At 40.0% G+C, this 20,928-nt stretch overlaps 1 protein-coding gene across 50 annotated transcripts in view; it reads left to right on the top strand.

Moving 5' to 3' along the window:
- The window catches only part of ENOX2 (ecto-NOX disulfide-thiol exchanger 2), a 322,971-nt gene that overhangs the window by 273,586 nt on the left and 28,457 nt on the right, over positions 1-20,928 (top strand). For 34 of the 50 annotated variants that reach the window (XM_070066497.2, XM_089323927.1, XM_070066506.2 and 31 more), the window contains 4 exons: positions 4,028-4,261; positions 6,476-6,688; positions 9,181-9,287; positions 19,565-19,679. In XM_070066497.2, the coding sequence (XP_069922598.2) occupies positions 4,028-4,261; positions 6,476-6,688; positions 9,181-9,287; positions 19,565-19,679 (669 nt within the window). Of the gene's footprint in view, positions 1-4,027; positions 4,262-6,475; positions 6,689-9,180; positions 9,288-19,564; positions 19,686-20,928 lie in introns of all 50 variants that reach the window. The other 16 variants (XM_017349904.4, XM_089323904.1, XM_017349914.4 and 13 more) reach the window with 1 other exon arrangement.

Genomic DNA, 20,928 nt, shown 5'->3' with positions numbered 1-20,928 from the left:
GGCTGGGGGCAAAGCCAGGATCAGAGAACGCAATTCAGGCCTCCTGTGTGGGTTTCAGGGACCCAAGAAGTATCTGAAGCATCCCACTACCTCCCAGGGTCTGCATTGGTAGGAAGCTGGAGCCAGGAGCCAGAGCCAGGCATCCAACCCAGGTGCTCTGATGGCAAATGCAAGTCTTTTAACGACTAGGCTAAATCCCTACTTGCCTTTTTTCACTATAATAGCTTTATTGAAGCAGAATAATTGACAGTGACCTTAACATATTTTGAAAATTCAATTATATAATATTCAGTATGCATTTATAGCTGCAAAACCATCGCCAACATTCAAAAATCAAATAATGAATATGTCCACCACCCTCAAAAGCTTCTTTCAGGATTCTTTTGTAATCTATTCCTTCTCTCCCTCCCCTTGCCCCCTCAGGCAAACACTTATCTGTTCTCTATCAGATTAGTGTACATTTTCTAGAACTTCATATAAATGGAATCATATATTATGTATGCTTTTCCTTCCTTTGTATAGATCTAGATTTCCTTTGGTATCATTTTCCTAAGCTTAAATTTCCTTTAACAGTTTTTGTAGTTCAGATTTGCTTCTGATGAATTTTCAGCATTTTGTATGTTTGAAAAAAATTGTTTTCATCTTTATTTTTGAAAGTTTTTTATTGATATAGAATTGTAGATTGACAGTTTCTTTTTTCCCCTCTTTCAGATGTTGTTCTACTGTATTCTTGTTTTTACTGGTTCCATGATAATATAATTCTATCCTTACATTTGTTTCTCTATACATAATGGCTTTTGTCTATGGCTGCTTTTTTTTTTTTTTTTTTTGACAGGCAGAGTGGACAGTGAGAGAGAGAGAGACAGAGAGAAAGGTCTTCCTTTGCCGTTGGTTCACCCTCCAATGGCCGCCGCGGCCGGCGCGCTGCGGCCGGCGCACCGCGCTGATCCGATGGCAGGAGCCAGGAGCCAGGTGCTTTTCCTGGTCTCCCATGGGGTGCAGGGCCCAAGCACCTGGGCCATCCTCCACTGCACTCCCTGGCCACAGCAGAGGGCTGGCCTGGAAGAGGGGCAACCGGGACAGAATCCAGCGCCCCAACCGGGACTAGAACCCGGTGTGCTGGCGCCGCTAGGCGGAGGATTAGCCTAGTGAGCCGCGGCGCCGGCCTATGGCTGCTTTTAAGATATTGTCTTGGGCCGGTGCCGCGGCTCAATAGGCTAATCCTCCACCTAGCGGCACCGGCACACCAGGTTCTAGTCCCGGTCGGGGCGCCGGATTCTGTCCCGGTTGCCCCTCTTCCAGGCCAGCTCTCTGCTGTGGCCAGAGAGTGCAGTGGAGGATGGCCCAAGTGCTTGGGCCCTGCACCCCATGGGAGACCAGGAGAAGCACCTGGCTCCTGCCTTCAGATCAGCACGGTGTGCTGGCCTCAGCACGCCGGCCGCAGCGGCCATTGGAGGGTGAACCAACGGCAAAGGAAGACCTTTCTCTCTGTCTCTCTCTCTCACTATCCACTCTGCCTGTCAAAAAAAAAAAAAAAGATAGTCTCTTGATTACTGTTATTGAACAATTTGATTATGACGTGACTTGGTGTAATATCCTTCATGTTTCTTCTGCCTAGGATTCACTGGGCTTTCTGAATCTGAGTTTTCATCAAATTTCAGAATTTTTTCTACCCTTATTTCTGCAAATATTTTTTCTGTTCCGTCTCTTATCCCCTCCCTTTCAGGGCTTCAATTCGGCAAATATTAGGTCTCTTGATGTTCTCTTGTGGCTTACCAGTATTCTGTTCAATGTTTTTTCCTGTCTTTTTTCTCCCTGTATATCATTTTGGATAGTTTCTATTCCTCTCTTCAAGTTCATTAATTTTTTCTTCTGCAATGTCTTATTTGCTATAAATCCTACCTGTCATTGTTTTTTCAACTTAGACATTTCAGTTTAAACCTCTAGATTTTATTTGGGTTATTTTTATATCTCTTATTTCTACCTAATATGGTCAATCTTTTCTCTAGCTTCTTGAGCATGTGAAATAACATTTTAATAGTTGCTTTTCTGTCCTTATCTATTGACTGTCTTATCTGTATCTCCTCTGGGTCTGTTTTGATTGAGTGATTTTTTTACATCTTTTTTGTGAGTCATATTTCCCTGCTTCTTTGCATGCCAGGTAATTTTTTAAAGGGTACCTGGTATTAGGAACTTTACCTTATTTGGCGAGATATTTTTATTCCTATAAATATTCTTGAGCATATGATCTGGGATGTAGTTAAGTAACCTAGGAAAATTTTATTCTTTTAGTTCTTACTTTTGAGGATTTGTTTGGTGACACCAGAGCAGTTTAGTGTAGGGCTAATTTGTCTTCACTACTGAGGCAAATTCTTTCTCATGCCTGCAGAGTCTGTGAAGTATGAATTTTTCTGCTGTGGCTGGTGGTGGCAAAAGGAACTATTTGCAACCCTATGTGACCTGCAGGAATTGTTACCTGTAATATTCAAGTAGTTGCCACACTCCTCGGATGTACTCAGCTACATAGTTGTGGAGAACCCTCTACACATCTCTGATGTGCTTTCTCTGTGCAGTTTTCTTCCTTCGAAAACTCTGTTGTATGAACTCTGTTTGCCAGGCTCTCTGGACTCCCAGTTCAATCTCCTCAACTTGGGGAGAACACAATGTTTTGTCTGACTTCCCTTCTCTCTACTAAGGCCTGGAAACCTTCCAGGTAATAAAATGGGTAATCACAGTGATCACTTGGTTTAGTTCTTGTCTTATAATGATCACTGTCTTCGTTGTCTGATGCCCAGTATCTTACATACCATTATTTCATATATTTTCTTCTTACTCTTTAGTTGTTTAAGGGAGGAGAGTAAATCTAACCCTTGTTACTTTATCTTAGCCAGAAGCAAAAATCTATGCTGGGTATTATTCTTGAGAGGCAAGTTGGAAAGAAGGAAAGAACAATGGATTTGGAGTCTGACATCCTGGATTCAAGTCCCAGTTCTACTATTTGCTAGTTGTTTGACCCAGGACAAGCTGCTTAACCTCTCTAACCTCTCTAATGTTCAATTTCTCCTTGGTAAAATGTTTGCCCTGCAAGCTTGTGCTGAAAATGAAATGAAATAAATGTATGTGGAAGTATCAAGCTCAACTCATGGAATCTAAAAGGTACTTAACAGTTTTTCAATTTTGTTAAGAGACCTGTCTTGGGTAGTATAGCTGGCACAAGAAGTGGAGGCAGGGGGTTGAATCCTCAATTTCTGAATTCTAACTCTGTAGCACTACATTAAATTCTAACGTTTCCTTAAGGATCCCAAATTATATGTCACTTGGTTATATATCACTTCTCATCATATCTGTTTTTTTCCAGAAAAAAATGATTCAAAGATGCCAGATGCATCTAAGACTACATTTAAGTTTTACCAGGATTCTGTGTGATGATATGACTACTACATTCTTAAAGTTATCTGAAAAGACCATAGTTTGAGGTTACCATTTCTATTCTTCCCAGCACATGTAAGACTCATTCTTGATATCATTACCCACAGAGCCACCAGTTAAAGGTGGCAGATGAAAGAATGGAAGTCCCAAGAACAAGACTGACCCAATCCACAGAATAATACAAGTATACTTCAAAAAACTTGTGAGAAAATGGAATTAAAAGACCAGTTTATCTTGGTGCAAAACATTTGTGAAACCCATGCATAGGTTTTTTTTTTCATAATACACATTTTCCATAAACGTTTTGAAGACCCCCCATATGGTGTTATCAGAGATGAAATAGCAGTCTAAGTCTTTTGATGATTCACCTTGCTAGGCATGAGGAGAGAATATGGGGTTTTGTGGTCACTAGGAACTGCTGCGATCGCATCTGAAGTGCTTAACTTGGAAAGATACGTTTGCTCACTCCTATGTTCTCCCTTACATTTCTCTCTTCCCCCTCCCCCTCCCCCTCCCCCTCCCTCCCCCTCCCCCCTCCTCCCTCCTCCCTCTTCCCTCTGTGCCTCCTTCCTTCCACCTTTCCCTCTTGCGAATTTAGGTTACCGCATCCGCCTGGGCTCCAGTACAGACAAGAAAGACACAGGCCGGCTCCATGTTGATTTTGCACAGGCTCGTGATGACCTGTATGAGTGGGAGTGTAAACAGCGGATGCTAGCGAGAGAGGAGCGCCACCGGAGAAGGATGGAAGAAGAAAGACTGCGTCCACCATCCCCACCCCCAGTGGTCCACTATTCAGATCATGAATGCAGTATTGTTGCCGAAAAATTAAAAGGTACAGAAGAAGCTCAAGCTTCACAATAAAAAACAAAAACCTCTTTTCTTTAGGGAAACTTAATAAATATAATTGTGTTGTAGGAAGTTACTCTTTGAACTTCCCACTAACATATTCTAAGCATTTCTTGTATTGGAGCATTGCAGAGGGAGAGTTGTACCTAGTGAAGAAGAGCCAGGAGCTTTGTCCTTGCCCCCTTTGACTCTGTTCCTTCATTGGCTCAAAGGATAGCGTTTTTCTCTCCAGACATCAGATGACTAAAAATAAACAGGTTTTCTCCACTTTTCCACAACAGAGAATTTTAGGTGGGATCCATGACTCTGGGTCTTTAACTGTCCCCTTTCATGGGGAGTGCAAGCCAGGCTGTGACCCTGAAAAACTCAAACAAAATTCCTCTTTTAGGGATGAGAAAGTGGAAGTCCAAAAAGTACTTACCGTGTATATTCTTCTTAAATTACTCAAAGCCTTACCACCAATTGAAATAAGACCTCTTAAATCATCATAAAGGGTCAATTCATTTCACACAGCAGCTATGGAGACTTCCTTACATTCCTAAATCAAGACTACTTCTCCTTTAGTTTTGGATTCCTGTTCCCCTTGCTTGACTCTTGGAACAATTTTGCTAATTTAACATTAATTAACCTGCCTAGTCTTTTGCCTTAGTATCTAAAACCCAGTCTTTCTCATTTTCAGAGTGTGGTTAATTTTATTGAATGAATGCTGGTGCCCCATTGATCTTACTGATGACACTTCTAATGGTATGAATTTCCCCTGCATCTTGTACTCTCAACTGAGCAAGATGCTTCTAATTCCATTTTCCAAACAGGTTTCACTAAACAGATTTGTTTGCACCAGATAGCCCAAGGGACTCACACATTTAAGAAACCTAACAAATCTCTTTTGATTGATTTTGACTTCCTGTGAAGGAAAAGCAGAAAACATGGAGTCCAGAATAGAGACACAGAAATAATGCTACATTTTGAACAGCTGGGAAAACTGAAAGCATTGGTAAGATGCAAGGTCTAAGACTTGCCTATTCACATGACACCAAACCAATCAGTTTACATTAAAAAAATGAATCTGATGGTTGTCTGGCCCTTAAGAGAAGCAAACACTGAGCCTCACATAAATAGTGTATCCACTTACTGAAATGGAAAACTGTATAAAGTAGAGGCTGACCTCTCATTGTATATCTGCACTGAAAAAAAGGACAAGAGACTAGAAGCTCAAATTACGATGAGAGATATTTCCACTTGACACAAGGGTTTCTGGCCAGAGAGGGATGTAAAATCCTGGAATGGGGCTTCAATGGCCTGCTCAATGCCTCTTCCTAGCAGGAGTCCACAGTAGCAGAATGTCTGAGTGGCCATCTCAGGGAGCTGGACCAGGAGTGTTGAGAGAGCTGGGCTGCTAACTGAACATCAGAGAATAATTCCTAAGTAGCTACGGACATCTGCTTGGAGGGTTCCTCAGGCAAGAGAAAAATGGTGTAAAAAATATGAAAGTAAAATGAATTGCATCAAAATAGGTTGTGACTGGGACTCAGTAAAAAACCTGTTGGCTATGGATTGGATGCAGAAGTGATGTTATAAAAGATTGAAGATGTAAGTGTTTATACCTAAATTACTACCCACTTAACTCTTTCCTAAGAATCCTTCTAATATTGTAAGTCCATGGATCCATGGTAAAGTTACTATGAAATTCAAGTTAAACTCAGGACTGAAGCTTGCTTTTCCTTATTGAAATACAAAATTGGAGAATTCTGAAGGTCTCTCATTGCTGACATCTCTCTCCCTCCCTCCTCTCCTCTCTCCCTCCCTCCTTTCCTCACCCTCCCTCCTTCTTTCTCCCTCTACATCACCATCTCTCTCTCACTTCCTCTCAGTCTCCTAAATTCCTCTCACTCATACACACACACACACACACACAATCAGAGGTTAAAAATTTTTGCAATATGTAAAAACAGTACAGAAGATATTTTTTTGAAGGAAAGAAGAAAGAATTCTCTTTCTGAAGTTCTTCATAGACCACAAGCAATCAGACCACCTTTTGAGCCTTCCATTCTGTGTACTTGCCTACTACCTGTGCATGCATGGCTCCCAGGCCTCAGCAATTCATTTACCTGCCACCGGCCTCTTTGCCAACATGCTTGGGAGAATGATAGCGATTTGGTTGCCTTTGAGTTTCTAAATATAAATTCTCCTTTTTTTAAAGATGATTCCAAATTCTCAGAAGCCGTGCAAACCTTACTCACTTGGATAGAGCGAGGAGAAGTGAACCGTCGCAGTGCCAACAACTTCTACTCCATGATCCAGTCAGCCAACAGCCATGTCCGCCGCCTGGTAAACGAGAAAGCTGCCCACGAGAAAGATATGGAAGAAGCAAAGGAGAAGTTTAAGCAGGCCCTTTCTGGAATTCTCATTCAATGTGAGTAGAAGTTGGAGTTCCGCTGGAAAGGTGAAAGGGCACTTGACTTGGCCACCATTTGCTCCACCTAGGAGCGCATGCTGACTGAGCCATCCTGTGTCAAGGATCCTGGTTTCTTTCTTCATTGCCTTGCACTAGCCTTATACTGCCAGATGCTAGAGCTCCAATTTCACAGGATATATGCAGACATCTCCACCTTTTCATTTTTTTCTGGTATGTCTACCCCAGCTCCTTAGGAACACTGAAACTTCAGTCATATCCTGTAATTTTGCAGCCCTGGGCCTCAGTGGAAGCTTTAATATTTTATTGCAGAAATTAGGATGTGGCATCAGCATTTTAAAGCTCATTTTCTTCAGTTTTGCATCGTTGTAATCATGTCGTACACTTTTTAAGACCTCTACTTTAGTAATAAATATATTTCCCAAGGTTACTGAATATAAATCAAATGTGTTATTTCTTTTTTTGACAGGCAGAGGTAGACAGTGAGAGAAAGAGACAGAGAGAGAGTTATAGACAGTGAGAAAGAGACAGAGAAAGGTCTTTCTTCCATTGGTTCACTCCCCTAATGGTCGCTACGGCCAGCGCTATGCCAATCCGAAGCCAGGAGCCGGGTGCTTTCTCCCGGTCTCCCATGTGGGTGCAGGGCCCAAGCACTTGGGCCATCCTCCACTGCCCTCCCGGGGCACAGCAGAGAGCTGGACTGGAAGAGGAGCAACTGGAACTAGTACCCGGCGCCCTAACCAGGACTAGAACCTGGGGTGCCGGCGCCATAGGTGGAGGATTAGCCAATTGAGCCTCGGTACCGGCCAAGAAATGTGTTATTTCTGCATTTTGTATTCTATTCTGTTTTTTACCACTACCTCTTCTGGAAATCGTCGACACTGGGATGGAGTAGGAAGCCACTGCAATGACCATTCAAAAGCTATGAAGGGTCACTTTCTTGAAATAAATCAGACCAATTTTCAAGGAATATTTTGGTTCACTATATTATAAAATTATATACTCACATCTTTTCAGTATGGAACTGTGTTCACCTTAAGAATAAGGATGTTGGCCGGAGCCGCAGCTCACTAGGCTAATCCTCCGCCTGCGGCACCGGCACACCGGGTTCTAGTCCCGGTCGGGGCGCCGGATTCTGTCCTGGTTGCTCCTCTTCCAGCCCAGCTCTCTGCTGTGGCCCAGGAAGGCAGTGGAGGATGGCCCAAGTCCTTGGGCCCTGCACCCGCATGGGAGACCAGGAGAAGCACCTGGCTCCTGCCTTCGGATCAGTGCGATGCGCTGGCCGCAGTGTGGCAGCCATTGGAGGGTGAACCAATGGCAAAAGGAAGACCTTTCTCTCTGTCTCTCTCTCTCACTGTCCATTCTGCCTGTCAAACAATAAAATAAAATAAAATAAAATAAAATAAAATAAAATAAAATAAAATAAAAGAATAAGGATGCAGCTTTATGATTTTGTTTTTAAACAGTTATGGTTCACTCTTCCCTTACTTGACTTCCCATATTTGATTCATATGTAATTGGGATTAAGGAGGGGTTTTTCCATTTGCACTTATATATTTAAAGTATGTGTGGACATAAAATTCAAGAGGTGAAAGCGTATGTCTTCAGGACTTCAGAATAAGTAGAAATAGAGAACAGTGATCATCGTGAGGGTATAAATCCTTAAATGATTAAAAGGGTATAAACAGAATTGTAAAGAAAAAAACTAACAGCTCTGTATTTTCTTACTGTGAATACCCAGGCAGTGGCTCTTGTCCTGCTTCTCTTTTCCCAAAAGAGTTGTGTCTAAGCTTCCACTCTCTTGAACTGGTTAGGATAAAGCTTCAGAATATTTGTGTACATTTTCCCATTTGGCATCTTAGACCCTGAAAATACGAGGACTGTAACACAGTATTCTTCCATAAAACTTGTATTTCTCCAGTCAACAAGCCAATCTGTGGAGGATTAAAGTAGATTCAATCCATGTAGGTTTTGATTTGATGCTTCTGGTTAAACATACACCACAATAGTAAATAGACTGAATTCTGTCACAGTGAAGCACTCAAGCTTTTTTCAGAGGGCTAGCTATTGAAAGGAGCCAGTGGTAGAAAGTTGCAGATACTTGGCTGTTTGCGTCTGTGCTGTGTGGGGTCAATAGTACTAAACTAAACACAAATATTCAACTAAAACACAATTTCTACCCCTCTCACCTCTCCTGATTGAATGAATACACACTGCTTATACTAGAACTTTTAGTCATCATCTAACCCAAGACCTTCTGGAGTTTCCTTTTTGCTTTCTTTGTATTGTGTCTCTTCCTTTCAGTCCCCTTTAGAATCTTGGTGCTCTAACACATGTAACTTTTTTCAAGCACAATCAGGGCCTGGCAAAGTGTTCTGACAAGAAAATACAACAAGCCTAATGCTTCTCTTTTATTTTGTTTCTTTTCTCCTCTCTTTTACCATCCCTGGATGACGCTGGGGCCGGATCCAACTGTTGACTTGATGCTACAGTTGAGCAGATAGTGGCTGTGTACCATTCCGCCTCCAAACAGAAGGCATGGGACCACTTCACAAAAGCCCAGCGTAAAAACATCAGTGTTTGGTGCAAACAAGCTGAGGTTGGTAACTTTTTACTCTGGTAGCACCTCAGGGGGACAGTTCCTTTCTTTAACAAGTTATTGATTTGGAATTTAGCCAGAATTAAATGGTGCCAAGCTCCCATGGTCAGAACAAGGCCCTAATGAAACACCAAGACATGTTCTATAGCCTGTCACTGTGTCCAGACCACCTGCTGTCAAAAGGATAATAAATGTACACGTGCTGTCTTGAATGCAGTCTGCGGGGTAGAAACCTTAGGAGTGAAAATGTAGCTGGGATAATTATAAGTTTGCTTCTCTAAGCTCGCTACTCTTGGGTACAACAGTAATTACTGACCTCTGCATCTAGTATTAGTAATATTAGGGTTGTCTTACATTTGTTAGGGTGTCTTGACAGTTGAAGGTGGAAGCTGCCTGCTATTAGAGCATTTAAATTTCCGAGCTTCCTTTATCAAAGTCATTCAGCAATCCTTATAAGAGAGCATCTTTAAAGGGAACAGAAGACTCTGATTTCAGGTTAAGGTTGACACACGCTTCTACGCTTGTGCTTAAGTGACACTTTCAGTGTAACACTAGGATGTCTGTGATGCGATTACAAATCCGAGATTAAAAACCAAGATAGGAGGTAAATTTTCACTGATCTGCCTTTGGAATTGGTGCCATGTATACCTCAAGTTTCCCAGCTCCTGTGGCAGCTTCTCTGCCCAGCCTTGATACTTTCAATCTGTATATGCAGGACTGTTTTCAGTTTCATTTTTGAGTCCTCTTTCCCGGTGTAGTAAGTTGTCATATCCCTTAGCATTTAAATAACATTTATACTATTCACATTTACATTTTCACTTACTAAGCGCTTTTACACTGGTTATCTCACCTGTCTGAGACTCACAGCAGTCATGATGCAATGGGAAGGGTACTGGACTTGAAGTCAGACATGAATTGACCCCTCAGCCCTGACTCATTGTGTGACTTTGTGCAAGTTATCCAGCCTTTCTCAGTCTCTTTCTTCACCTATGAATGGGAGATAATGAAATCAATTTAAATGGTTAAAAGAAAATTAAAAGAATTAAAATCTGAAAACAATTTTTTAAAAATGTAAATTATATTTCATTGTATTATTAACAGCTCTCCAGGGGAATAATGAGTAGGTATAGGATCCCATGTTTTACATGTAAGCAAACATGAAATGAAGAAATGTTAAATGATTTATGCAAAATTATACAACTGGCAAGTGGACTGGAAATTATTCTTCTCATTCTTAGCTCTAATACAAGCTGTCTTGTGGTCTTGAGTAAGTCACTTAACCTTTGTGCACCTTTGTTTCCTAACCTATAAAATGAAAATAATCAATCCCTCCTGCTTTCATGGGAATATATGAGAGAGTTTGTTTAGGAGTAATTCAAACACCATAAAGATAATTTCAGGGAAAAAGTTGTCAAAATCTGTCCATAAAATCAGTCTTTGGGCCATTGGTTCTGGTACAGCAAAGGGATCTGGGAGTCACTGAAGAGAAGTCCCTGAAAACATCAATACAATAGATGGGTAGAGTGCTAAGAATCCAATAGCATCTTGATTTTTTTAAGTAATAGGAACAAAAAAAATGAAGCTAATGACTTATTGTAGCACAAAATGAGTTTATAATCCTAGGGCTACCTCGTGTTGGCCTTCAACAAGCTCAATTCCATGTTGTGGTTCAGGTGTTTACTGAGCACATTCTCTGTCTTAGGCATCATGACAAGCAACACAAGAGTGAAATGGTCTTTGCCCTCAGGGAACTGGAAGGATAATGAAAATGATCAAGAGGAGGAATGGAGTTTTGTACACCAAATTTACAATATCAAAACTCTTGAGAATAAAGGTTGGGAGGAAAATGAGCACTATATCTTATAATTGTAGAAAAGCAGTTTTTTAAGTCTCTACTTCCCTCTAATATACATATACCTGTATCCCACTTGGGGTTTGAAGAGGCTGTCTGAACTGTCTCACCATCTAAGGGCAGCTCAGTCAGTACAGTTACCTTTTCCCAAGAGGAAGGAACCCACTAGTTGGAGCACTGATCCGACCAGGCCACCACTCTTTTGTGAACTATGTTGCCATAAAATATTCCCTATCAACATTGTTCATCAAGGGTCTGTGTAGTTACATCAAGCCTACCTATATGCTGGATATATGCCTGAGTTTAAGTAGATTCACAGTAGAGAGAAATTTTCCAGAGAGCTGGACATTTATCTGGGCCTGTAGAGAACTGAGAGTTGTGCACCTATTACCCAATGTAACTTCCTTGGCAGACTAATGAGGATAAAGTACATAGCCAGCGTGACTTGCCTAGAGGTACTTGTTTCATGCTGTGCCTTGTAGACTCTGTGGAAACAAACAAAAGTACTTCCTCCCTGTTTGATTATATTAAATTAAGGTCCTTCTTGAGTACCTCAATCTTGATAAATAAAGCTACTACTGAGAGTGGGACCCAGCTCATGACCTAAATCTAAAAGTTGTTTCCACTTTATATTGGTGCCTATTTAAGTCGTGGATGGTTTGGCTTGGCTTTTATTGTTGTTTTTGGTTGTTTTTTTGTTTTTTGAGTTTTTTTTTTTTCTCTGCAAACTTCTGCTTAATAGTGGAAAACTCTGAAGACAGAAAGAACATATCCTCTGGGAAGTAAAGAGACTGTCCTCTTAGATCGTGGCTGCCTTTTAGCACCCTATTGAAAACCAAAGCATCTCAAAGACTCAGTCCCCTATGCCAGATTCTTCTGGACCTAAGCATCAAGGCTACAACTCCTAAGTCAGAGGTTTCATGAAGGTGGAAGTTTCTGACACTTAACCTTTTTACCAGTTGCCTCTGAGAACAAGTCAGCTGGTGACTTACTCATGTCACAAAGTACCAATTCCCTTCTCACTCTCATCCTTCCACCAGAAGCCAACACTGTATTAATCTACTCAGAAAGAGGGTTTGGAGTAAGAAGGAAAACAACTCAGGCACTAACTTTGATAACATGTGGCAGGCAATCTATTTTGCCGAGTCTTTTTCATTGCTTTACTTTCCTGATTTATATGTATGTGAGGCTCCTACCAATTCAAGACTACTTCAGATAGTTTATGAGAAAACAGAATTAAAAATCAGTTTCTTTTACTGCAAAATATTTTAAAATCCATGTAGTTTTTATAATATACATTTCTATGAACTCTTTGAAGACCCCTCAAATGTATGGATTTCAAAAAAACATTTTTAAAGTTTATTTATTGGGACAGAGTTAGAGAGAGAGAGAGAGAAAGAGAGAGACAGAAAGAAAGAGGTCTCCCACCCGCTGGTTCACGCCCCAGATGGCCACAATGGCCAGAGCTGGGCCGAACCAAAGCCAGGAGCAAGGAGCTTCTCCCAGGTCCCTCATCCAGGTGCAGGGGCCCAAGCACTTGGGCCAACTTCCACTGCTTTCCCAGGCCATTAGCAGAGAGCTGGATCGGAATAAGAGCAGCCGGGACATGCTGGCACCACAGGCAGAGGGTTAACCTATACAAGTTCACTAAGACACAATGCCAGCCCCGGATTTCAAAAACCTTGCATCAAAATAAATTTATGTTTTAATTCTAATTTAGATGAACTTTTTGAAGTACCCTTTTACAATTGAAAAGAGCAACAAGAAAAGGCAAAGTACCTTTGCTTGCTGAAAGTATCTACAGTCATTTTACTGGTACTTCTGTGTGTTGCACACATTTTCTACAGAATCCTTTAAAACCTAGGTGTTTCTGTGAAGCTGGCCTAAATTAAAGACTAAAACTTAGATGACATATGAAAACTAGAGCCATAGCCATACCCCTCTGCATGCTGCCTAGCATGAACTTTTATAGCATTGGGCCAGAGGAAAGGGGACTGGATAATTGCTAGACTTCTTGCAAAATGAAATGATTGCTGAAAGAACTTTGTCTCTAGATTGGCTAGCCTACCATTCCAAACTCTGAAGAACTGTTTAGAAATATATATTCAAGTCATCCACATACCCTTGTTTTAGGATCCATTTGCACTAACACTAGCTATTGGCTATTCATCATCAAAAAACATAATAACCCAATTTAGATCAACCTAATTGTATTGCCATTGTGTATCATACAATAGACATTGATTAACAAAGATCCTGTGTTGTACTTTGCTTCATTGTATTAAATGATATCTCAAAATCAAATTTCTACGTAAGTATGGAAGCTAGCTCCCTCTCCTCTGCTCCTTCCCATTGCCTCCTCTAACCCTTTGCCCCCAAGTTTCCTGTTAATGTTGAAAGTCTGGGTACGTAGAATCTTGTTATACATTTAATAAGGAAATTTGCTTTTCTAGCAGTCATGTTTCTGTCATAAAACGTGAATAAAATGAATTTAAGTCCACATAAATTTGTGTGAATCTATGGTTAGGTAATTAATGTGTAATGATTTATGATTTGCTTACTTTATAATAAATCAAAAATGTTTGCTGGTACAAAAGTGATTGTTTTTCATGCATTTCCCTCCATCTCAGGCTTTAGTTTTATTCTATCTGAAAGTTCTTTGTCCTCCATTGTGGAGTGCTGGGTAAGTTTCTAAGCCTCAGGGAAAAAAAATTCCTTCGAACAGACTGAAAGTCATCATAATGTGTTTCAGAAATTATTAACAGCTCATTATTGAAATGAAAAATACCAAAAATCTACAGTAAGCCAAGAAAGTGGTATCAAAGCTTTAGGACTGTCTTACCTCTTCAGATGTAGTTTATAGTGACATGACCCAGTCAGCTTCAGGTAGAGATTTTCAAGTGCAAGGTGTTGAACATTGCTTTTGCACACCATTGTCCCTCCTTTGGTTCCAGCACTGGATCCAAATGTCAGGGAAATAGGACAAATCTAGGAAGTAGCTATTTCCCTTGCTCTCTGTACTTCAGTGACCCAGAGTCCTTTCCCTGCCTATACCTAGGTCCAAGCTAAACACAGTATATTCCTCAGGTATGAAATGTCTTCAGAAAGTTCATGGAAAATGTCTATTATGAAAAGCACATGGATAGTTTTTTTTTTAAGTTTTGCAGTAAAATAAACTTATCATTTTAAAAGTTTATGGCACATTTTATTTTTTAATTTTTATTTTTGTTTGAAAGATTTATTTATTTGAAAGTTGGAATTACATATAAGGAGAGTCAGAGTCAGAGAAAGAGATCTTCCATCCTGCTGGTTCACTCCCCAAATGGCCAAAATGGCCAGGGCTGGGCCATGCTGTATCCAGGAGCCAGGATCTTCATCCAGGTCTCCCACTTGGGTGCAAGGGCCCAAGGAATTGGACCATGCTCCACTGTTTTCACAGGCATATTAGCAGGAAGCTGGATTGGAAGTAGAGTAGCCCATTTGGGATGCAGCTATACCACATTGCTGGCCCCTACTTATTTAATTTTAAAAGGCAGCACAACAGAGATAGAGACAGAGATCTGCCATCCACTGATTCACTCCACAAATGTTCACAACTTCTAGGACTGGGCAAGCTGAAGCTAGAGCCTAGAACTCCATCAGGGTCTCCTATGTGGGTGGCAGGGACCCAGGTACTTGAGCCATCATCTTCTGCCTCCTAGGGTGTGCATCAGCAGGAAGCTGGATTAGAAGTATAAAGGAGACTTGAACCCAAGCCCCCTCCAGTATGGTATGTGCAGGACCCAAGCGACATCTTAACTGTGTGTCACAACACTCTCCCCAAACTGATCTTTTAACTCCATCTCCCCACAAAGGTTCTAACATCGTCTTGCATATGCTGCCTTTTAACCTTTCACTCTAAAGGTATTTGTTGGGGTTCTTCTCACAGTAGCTCTTTTCTGATCCAGCTGGGGAATGGAGAAGAGGATACCTCAGATACTCTGTATTTTAATGATAAAGTTTTCAAAGAATGAAAATCTCACTCACTTTGCCCAGGAGTGCTATGATTTACTAAATGCTCCACATATACTATTGTGTGGCACTCCACTTCTGGTGTTCTCTTTGGCCTTTATCCCATTCATCTGACATAGTATTGGCTCTTTATAGAGAATAATGATCTAAGCCTTAGTTCCTTAGTTTTGTTTGTTTGTTTTTGGATCTAAGAAGGATTGGGTAGTGGGTAGAGGACTCTGAGCTCTACTATTTTGCCTGACTGACTGAACAACTTAGAGTAACCGTCTCCTTACCTTTTCTTCCCCTTATCTCATTATTAGCTAAAGCAATTCATGTTCCTGAAGTATTTTGAGACATTCAGATAACATTTGCCCATAGATCTGTTATGTTTCTAGGGATTTTTGAAGATGTGAAAGACCTCTAGATAAACTATAACACATACTTATTGAACTTTTTTATATAGCTAAGAAGAGATTATGCTTGCTTACCCAGCTAGGAGCAGAAAAGATGCTTTGTAGATGCTGAACAGCTACAGGACATGTTGTAGCTCTCACATCTCTCTGCCCTGGGATTCTCCTGTAGAAGGAACACAATTTACTCTTTTGAGAAGCACAGTGACTTTCCTGGAGTTAAGTGATATGTCGGTGAATTGAGAAGTGTTCTCTGCTTATTTCCTTGACAGTCTACATTTTTGTTAGGCAACTAGAAAGTCACGACTTCTTCTTACGCAGTAAGTTGTATGATATTCAAATTTGCCATTGTCAAACATCATAATCACCTTTCCAATAACAGCTCTGATGATAACTGAAACCCAGATTCTTGAGACAGAATAAATTCAGAGAAATGAGAAATTTCTTTATTATTCTCTACAGTGAATCAGAATAAGACATAGCAAATCTCTCTATCTTGACATGGCCCTTTAAAGTTCATTTTTCTCAAGCAAGTCATTATTTTCTTCTATTTTAAGTAATGTCCCTGTAGCACGTGGAAGATGCTATGTTAGAGTCTGATTTTTTATATTACTTCTTAACTATCAATGATGATATTGAATGGCTCACATTTTTAAAGGGCCTTTTATTTACTTCAATAAAAATTTAAATTGAGAAAGAAAGCATTATTTTTCCTGATAAATGAAACAGAAAAGGAGGATATTAGTTGAGATAGTTACTAACTATAGCATTAATGATTAAGAAAGCAATCTGAGATAACCAAATCCCATATTGGAGTACCTGGGTTCCAGTGCCAGCTCTGCTTCCAGTTCCAGTTTCCTCTAATGCACACCCTGGAAGACAGCAGGTGATGGCTCAAATACTTCAGTCCCTGCCATCCAGGGAAGAGACCCTATGGAATTCTGGACTCCTGGCTTTGGCCTGGCCTAGCACTAGGTGTTACGGACACTTGAGCAGTGAACCAGTGAGTGGAAGATTCATCTCTGTCTCTATCTTTCTGCCTTTCAAATAAGTAAAAATAAGTTAATAAAATTTTTTTAAAAAGAAATCTGTATGAAATTGTAATCCCTCTAAATGGAGGCAATTTTCACCAGACAGCTTAGACTGTGTCCTTTATGACAGCCCAGTAGGGGCTAAACCTAGACAAGGAATTCTCAGCTCAGTGCTAAGGAGACTCTGACAGGCATCAAGTAGCCCCTGAATAATTGCAAGCTGCTTCAAAGTACACAGTTCTCAGTTCTCAAGCTTAATTTTTAAACTGGATTTTCCAGTGTGATTGTGATAATCTCCAGTGTTCCTCATGCCTTCCTGAAGATATGTGTTTACATCTAGTAGCACTTTCCTTCAGCCTGAAGAACCTTCTTTATTTAGCCTTTCTTACAGAGCAAGTCTATTGGTTAAGAATTCTTGCATTTACTTTTGTCTGAAAATGTATTTCTCTCATCTTCATTGTTTTTAAAGATTTATTTATTTATTTGAGAGGCAGAGTTACAGACAGAGAGGGAGAGACAGAGAGACAGATCTTCCATTCACTGGTTCACTCCCCAAATGTCCACAACATCTGGAGCTGGATGTGAAGTCAGGAGCCAGTAGCTTCTTCCAGGTCTCCCACGTGGGTGCAGGGGCCCAAGGAGTTGGGCCATCCTTCACTGCTTTCCTAGGCCATAGCAGAGAGCTGGATCAGAGGAGGAGCAGTTGGAACACCAACTAGCGCTGACATGTGATACCCGCACCGCAGGCTGAGGCCTAACCAACTACACCATAGCGCCACCCCCTCTTCATTCTTGAAAGATGTTTTTCTCTAACTATAGAATTCTGAGTGAATGGATATTTTTATTTTGTCTTGAACTTTAAAGATATTGTCCCACTGGCTTCTGGCCTTTATTGTTTCTGAAAGAGGTAGTACCTTTCAAATTGTTATTCTCTATATGATGTATTGTTTTTCTCTGCATATTCCAAGAATTTCTTTTTATCTTTAGTTTTCTGCAGTTTGACCAATGATATTCCTAGAGATTTTTTTTTTCACAGATATCCTGCTATGGGTTCTCTGAGCTCTTTAAAATGTGTAGATTGATGCCTTTCATCAAATTTGAGAAATGGTTAACCATTATTTCTTTGAACCTTTTAAAATTATTCTCTCTCTGCTCTCTGGGATTCTATTTATATATATGTTACACCTTTGTTTGCAGTCCAAGTCCCTGAGGCTCTGTTTTGTTTGAACATACATTTCTCTTTGTTTTTCAGATTGAATATATTTGTATTGAATATATTTGTCTTTAAGTTCTCTCTTTATTATGTCACCTCTATTCTATTTTTAGGCTCATTCAATTATTTTTTTCCAATTATTTTTATTTCATATGTTGAGATTCTGTGTTTTTCAGATTTAAAATTACCCAGATGTATTACTTAGCAAACAGGGAATTAAAGCAGCTATTGTAATTATGCTTATGATATAAAGCAAATATGCTCATAATGAATAAAAAGATGGGGATATAGCAGCTGAAGAATAGCAACTTCTTTGATTCTTTTTATTCCCAGACAAAAGAACCTTTGACTCATTTTAAAAGTTTCTGTTACTCTGCTAAGGTTTCCTATCTTTTCATTCATAATGAGCATATTTTTTTAAATCATGAGCAGAGTTACAATAGATATTTTAATTCCTTCTCTGTTTATTATACATCTAGATCATTTCAAAATTGGCCTCTGTTCTCTTTTCTCTTGGAAATTGGTCATGTCATCCTAATTCTTTGTATGTCAAGTAATTTTGGACTTTTTGAAGAGTACTAATATTTTCTGAATATTTTGTTGTGAAGACCCTAGATTCTGTTTTGTTCCTCCAGAGAATGTTGACTGTGTTTCTGTGTTTTCTTTTTGCTTTAATTATCAGTTCTCTTGGTTGAATTCAATATGAAAATTCTATCTCTTGGATAGCAGCTGAAAGCTTCGTTAGTTATTTTAGCCCTAACTGTGCTGTTTGAAATATGCCCTGTGCTTTTATAGTTCAGGGGTTATGCAGAAATTTAAATAGATCTTACACATAGAATTTTAATTTCTCTCCCTCTCCCTCTCCCTCTCCCTCTCCCTCTCCCTCTCCCTCTCTTTCTCCCTCTCTCTCTCTCTGTGCATGTGCGTGTGCATGTGCATGTATGTGCATGTGCATGTGTGTTTTCCTTTCTGGGATCCCGCCTCACTTTCCAGTGGCTGTGGCTGCCCTGAATTATCTCTTCAAATTCTTTAGGCCGTAAAAAAAACTATAGGTTTTCTGTTAGAACTTTAAACATTCTATAGAAGCTAACTCTGGTCTGCCCTCAGACCAACAGGCCCTTTAAATACTGAGAGACTGTCCCAATGCTGTTCTCTTCTTCCACAAGTCAGCTCCTCTTCAGAATATACCTGCCTTTGTTCACTCTCTAATGCCACTGAGCAATTATGGACTTTGTTTTGGGTTTGTGTGTGTTGTCCAAAGATTACAGCTGTTATCCATGGGAGGGTTGATTTGTTAGCAGTTTGCCAATGATAGCTCATTTTTCCATAACTTGTAAAACTGCAAAACAAATGATTAAGAACTCTCTTGAGTAAAACTATAAGAGGACAGGGGAAAGAAGAGCAAGAAGCAAAATTAAATGGTCTGACATGGGAAGGTAAAAATGGCAGAACCCTTAAGGGAAAGTCTAAGTAGTCCACATAAAGGGTAGGGGATATTTCCTGATCAGAACTTTCTAGTTTGGGAAGGATACAAAAATCATAGACTTCCAGAACTGTGCATCTGGAAAGAAAGATTAATGCAAAACAGAATGTATCCAAGTCTGCTTTTTCCAGTGAAACTGTGTCAGTCTCAACATGCCCTTTTCCTTTGCCTTAAATGTACTCTGAGGGGTTTTTTGAATGTGCCATAAAAAAGCTGCTCTATTGTACCCCTAGCACTGTTCATTTCCTTAACATTTTCAATGCTTCTGCCTAACTAACATAACTTTTCACCTTAGGAAATTCGCAACATTCACAATGATGAATTAATGGGAATTAGGCGAGAAGAAGAAATGGAAATGTCTGATGATGAAATAGAAGAAACGACAGAAACGAAAGAAACTGAGGAATCAGGTAAAGGTGATTCTGCCTTGATTTATTTAATAAGCATATAGTTACGGGGTGGTATTTTCAGATCTTTCACACCCAGTAAGGAATGGTCATAAATCATCAGACTGGGTACCAGCTAGCAGTAATTGATGAGGTCATACACGTACACACTGACTGAGTATCAGCACTGTGGCCATAGGATTGTCTGTGGTCTTCATTTATCCCCATCTTACCTCAAAGTGCCTAATTAAAAGTATACTTTCAAGACTGGCATTTAGTACAGTGGTTAAGACATTGCTTGGGATAGTGACATCCCATGTTGGGGTGGCTGGGTTTGAGTCTAGCTCCATATCCAATTCCAACTTCCTGCTGTTGTACACTTTGGGAGGAAGCAGGTAATAGATCAAGTAGTTTGTACCCTGCCACACCATGGGAGACCTGGACTGAGTTCCCAGCTCTTGTCTTTAGTCTGATTCAGCCCTGGCTATTTTGGGTAGTTGGGGAGTAAACTAGTAGAATATCTCTCTGTCTGGCTCCATCCTTCTGTATGTCTCTCTGCCTTTCAAATTAAAAAATATTTTAAGTGGACTTATTTTTCCAAGAATTACTGAGTTTTTATGTAGCATTTTTCTATATTTGGTTTGTACTCATTAATACTTTTTGTAATAGAAACCATAAGAAAGCATAAGCATAAATAGGTAACTAACCAACCTTTAAGGAAAGATGGCTAGATCCCTACATCACTAGTACCTTAAAATTAATAACATGTTTAAGATTTTAATTTTAACACAAATATATATAGCAAAATAAATTATGGAAAATCTCTGTGTCTATCCTCTCTCTCTCCTCTTTCATTCCCTCCCCCTCCCTGCCTCTCAAATAAGTAGATAATAATTAAAAAAAAAAGAATTTGGTTATATGATTTGTGGTGAAGATCTACAAAGAGACATCATAAAATATTTTGATAAAATTAAATATGTCTGTAAAAAAACACAATTGGAAGAAAATCTGCCCACTAATGGGTAATATCTGCAACATGGGACAGTCTGCTTATCTGTTGCCTTCCATTGTGATTACTTGGGGTGTATTGGGAACCAAGCAAGAGTCCACAAACAGTTGTCTTGGTAAAGACTTTTGCTCTTATCTAGTATAGTCAGGACATTACTTTGAGACAGGCCACAGTGTGGATCCCTGTGGGTCCTATAAGGCAAATTTTCGAACAACAGGACAACACCCTAGCCTTCAATTTCATAATAAACTATCTTGGATGGGA

This window comes from Oryctolagus cuniculus, chromosome X (assembly GCF_051225735.1).
Source record: "Oryctolagus cuniculus isolate XC-2025 breed Fujian yellow rabbit chromosome X, ASM5122573v1, whole genome shotgun sequence".
In the NCBI taxonomy this organism is placed as follows: domain Eukaryota; kingdom Metazoa; phylum Chordata; class Mammalia; order Lagomorpha; family Leporidae; genus Oryctolagus; species Oryctolagus cuniculus.
Note: the sequence above shows the minus strand (reverse complement) of the source record. Positions and strands in the feature narration are given on the sequence as shown.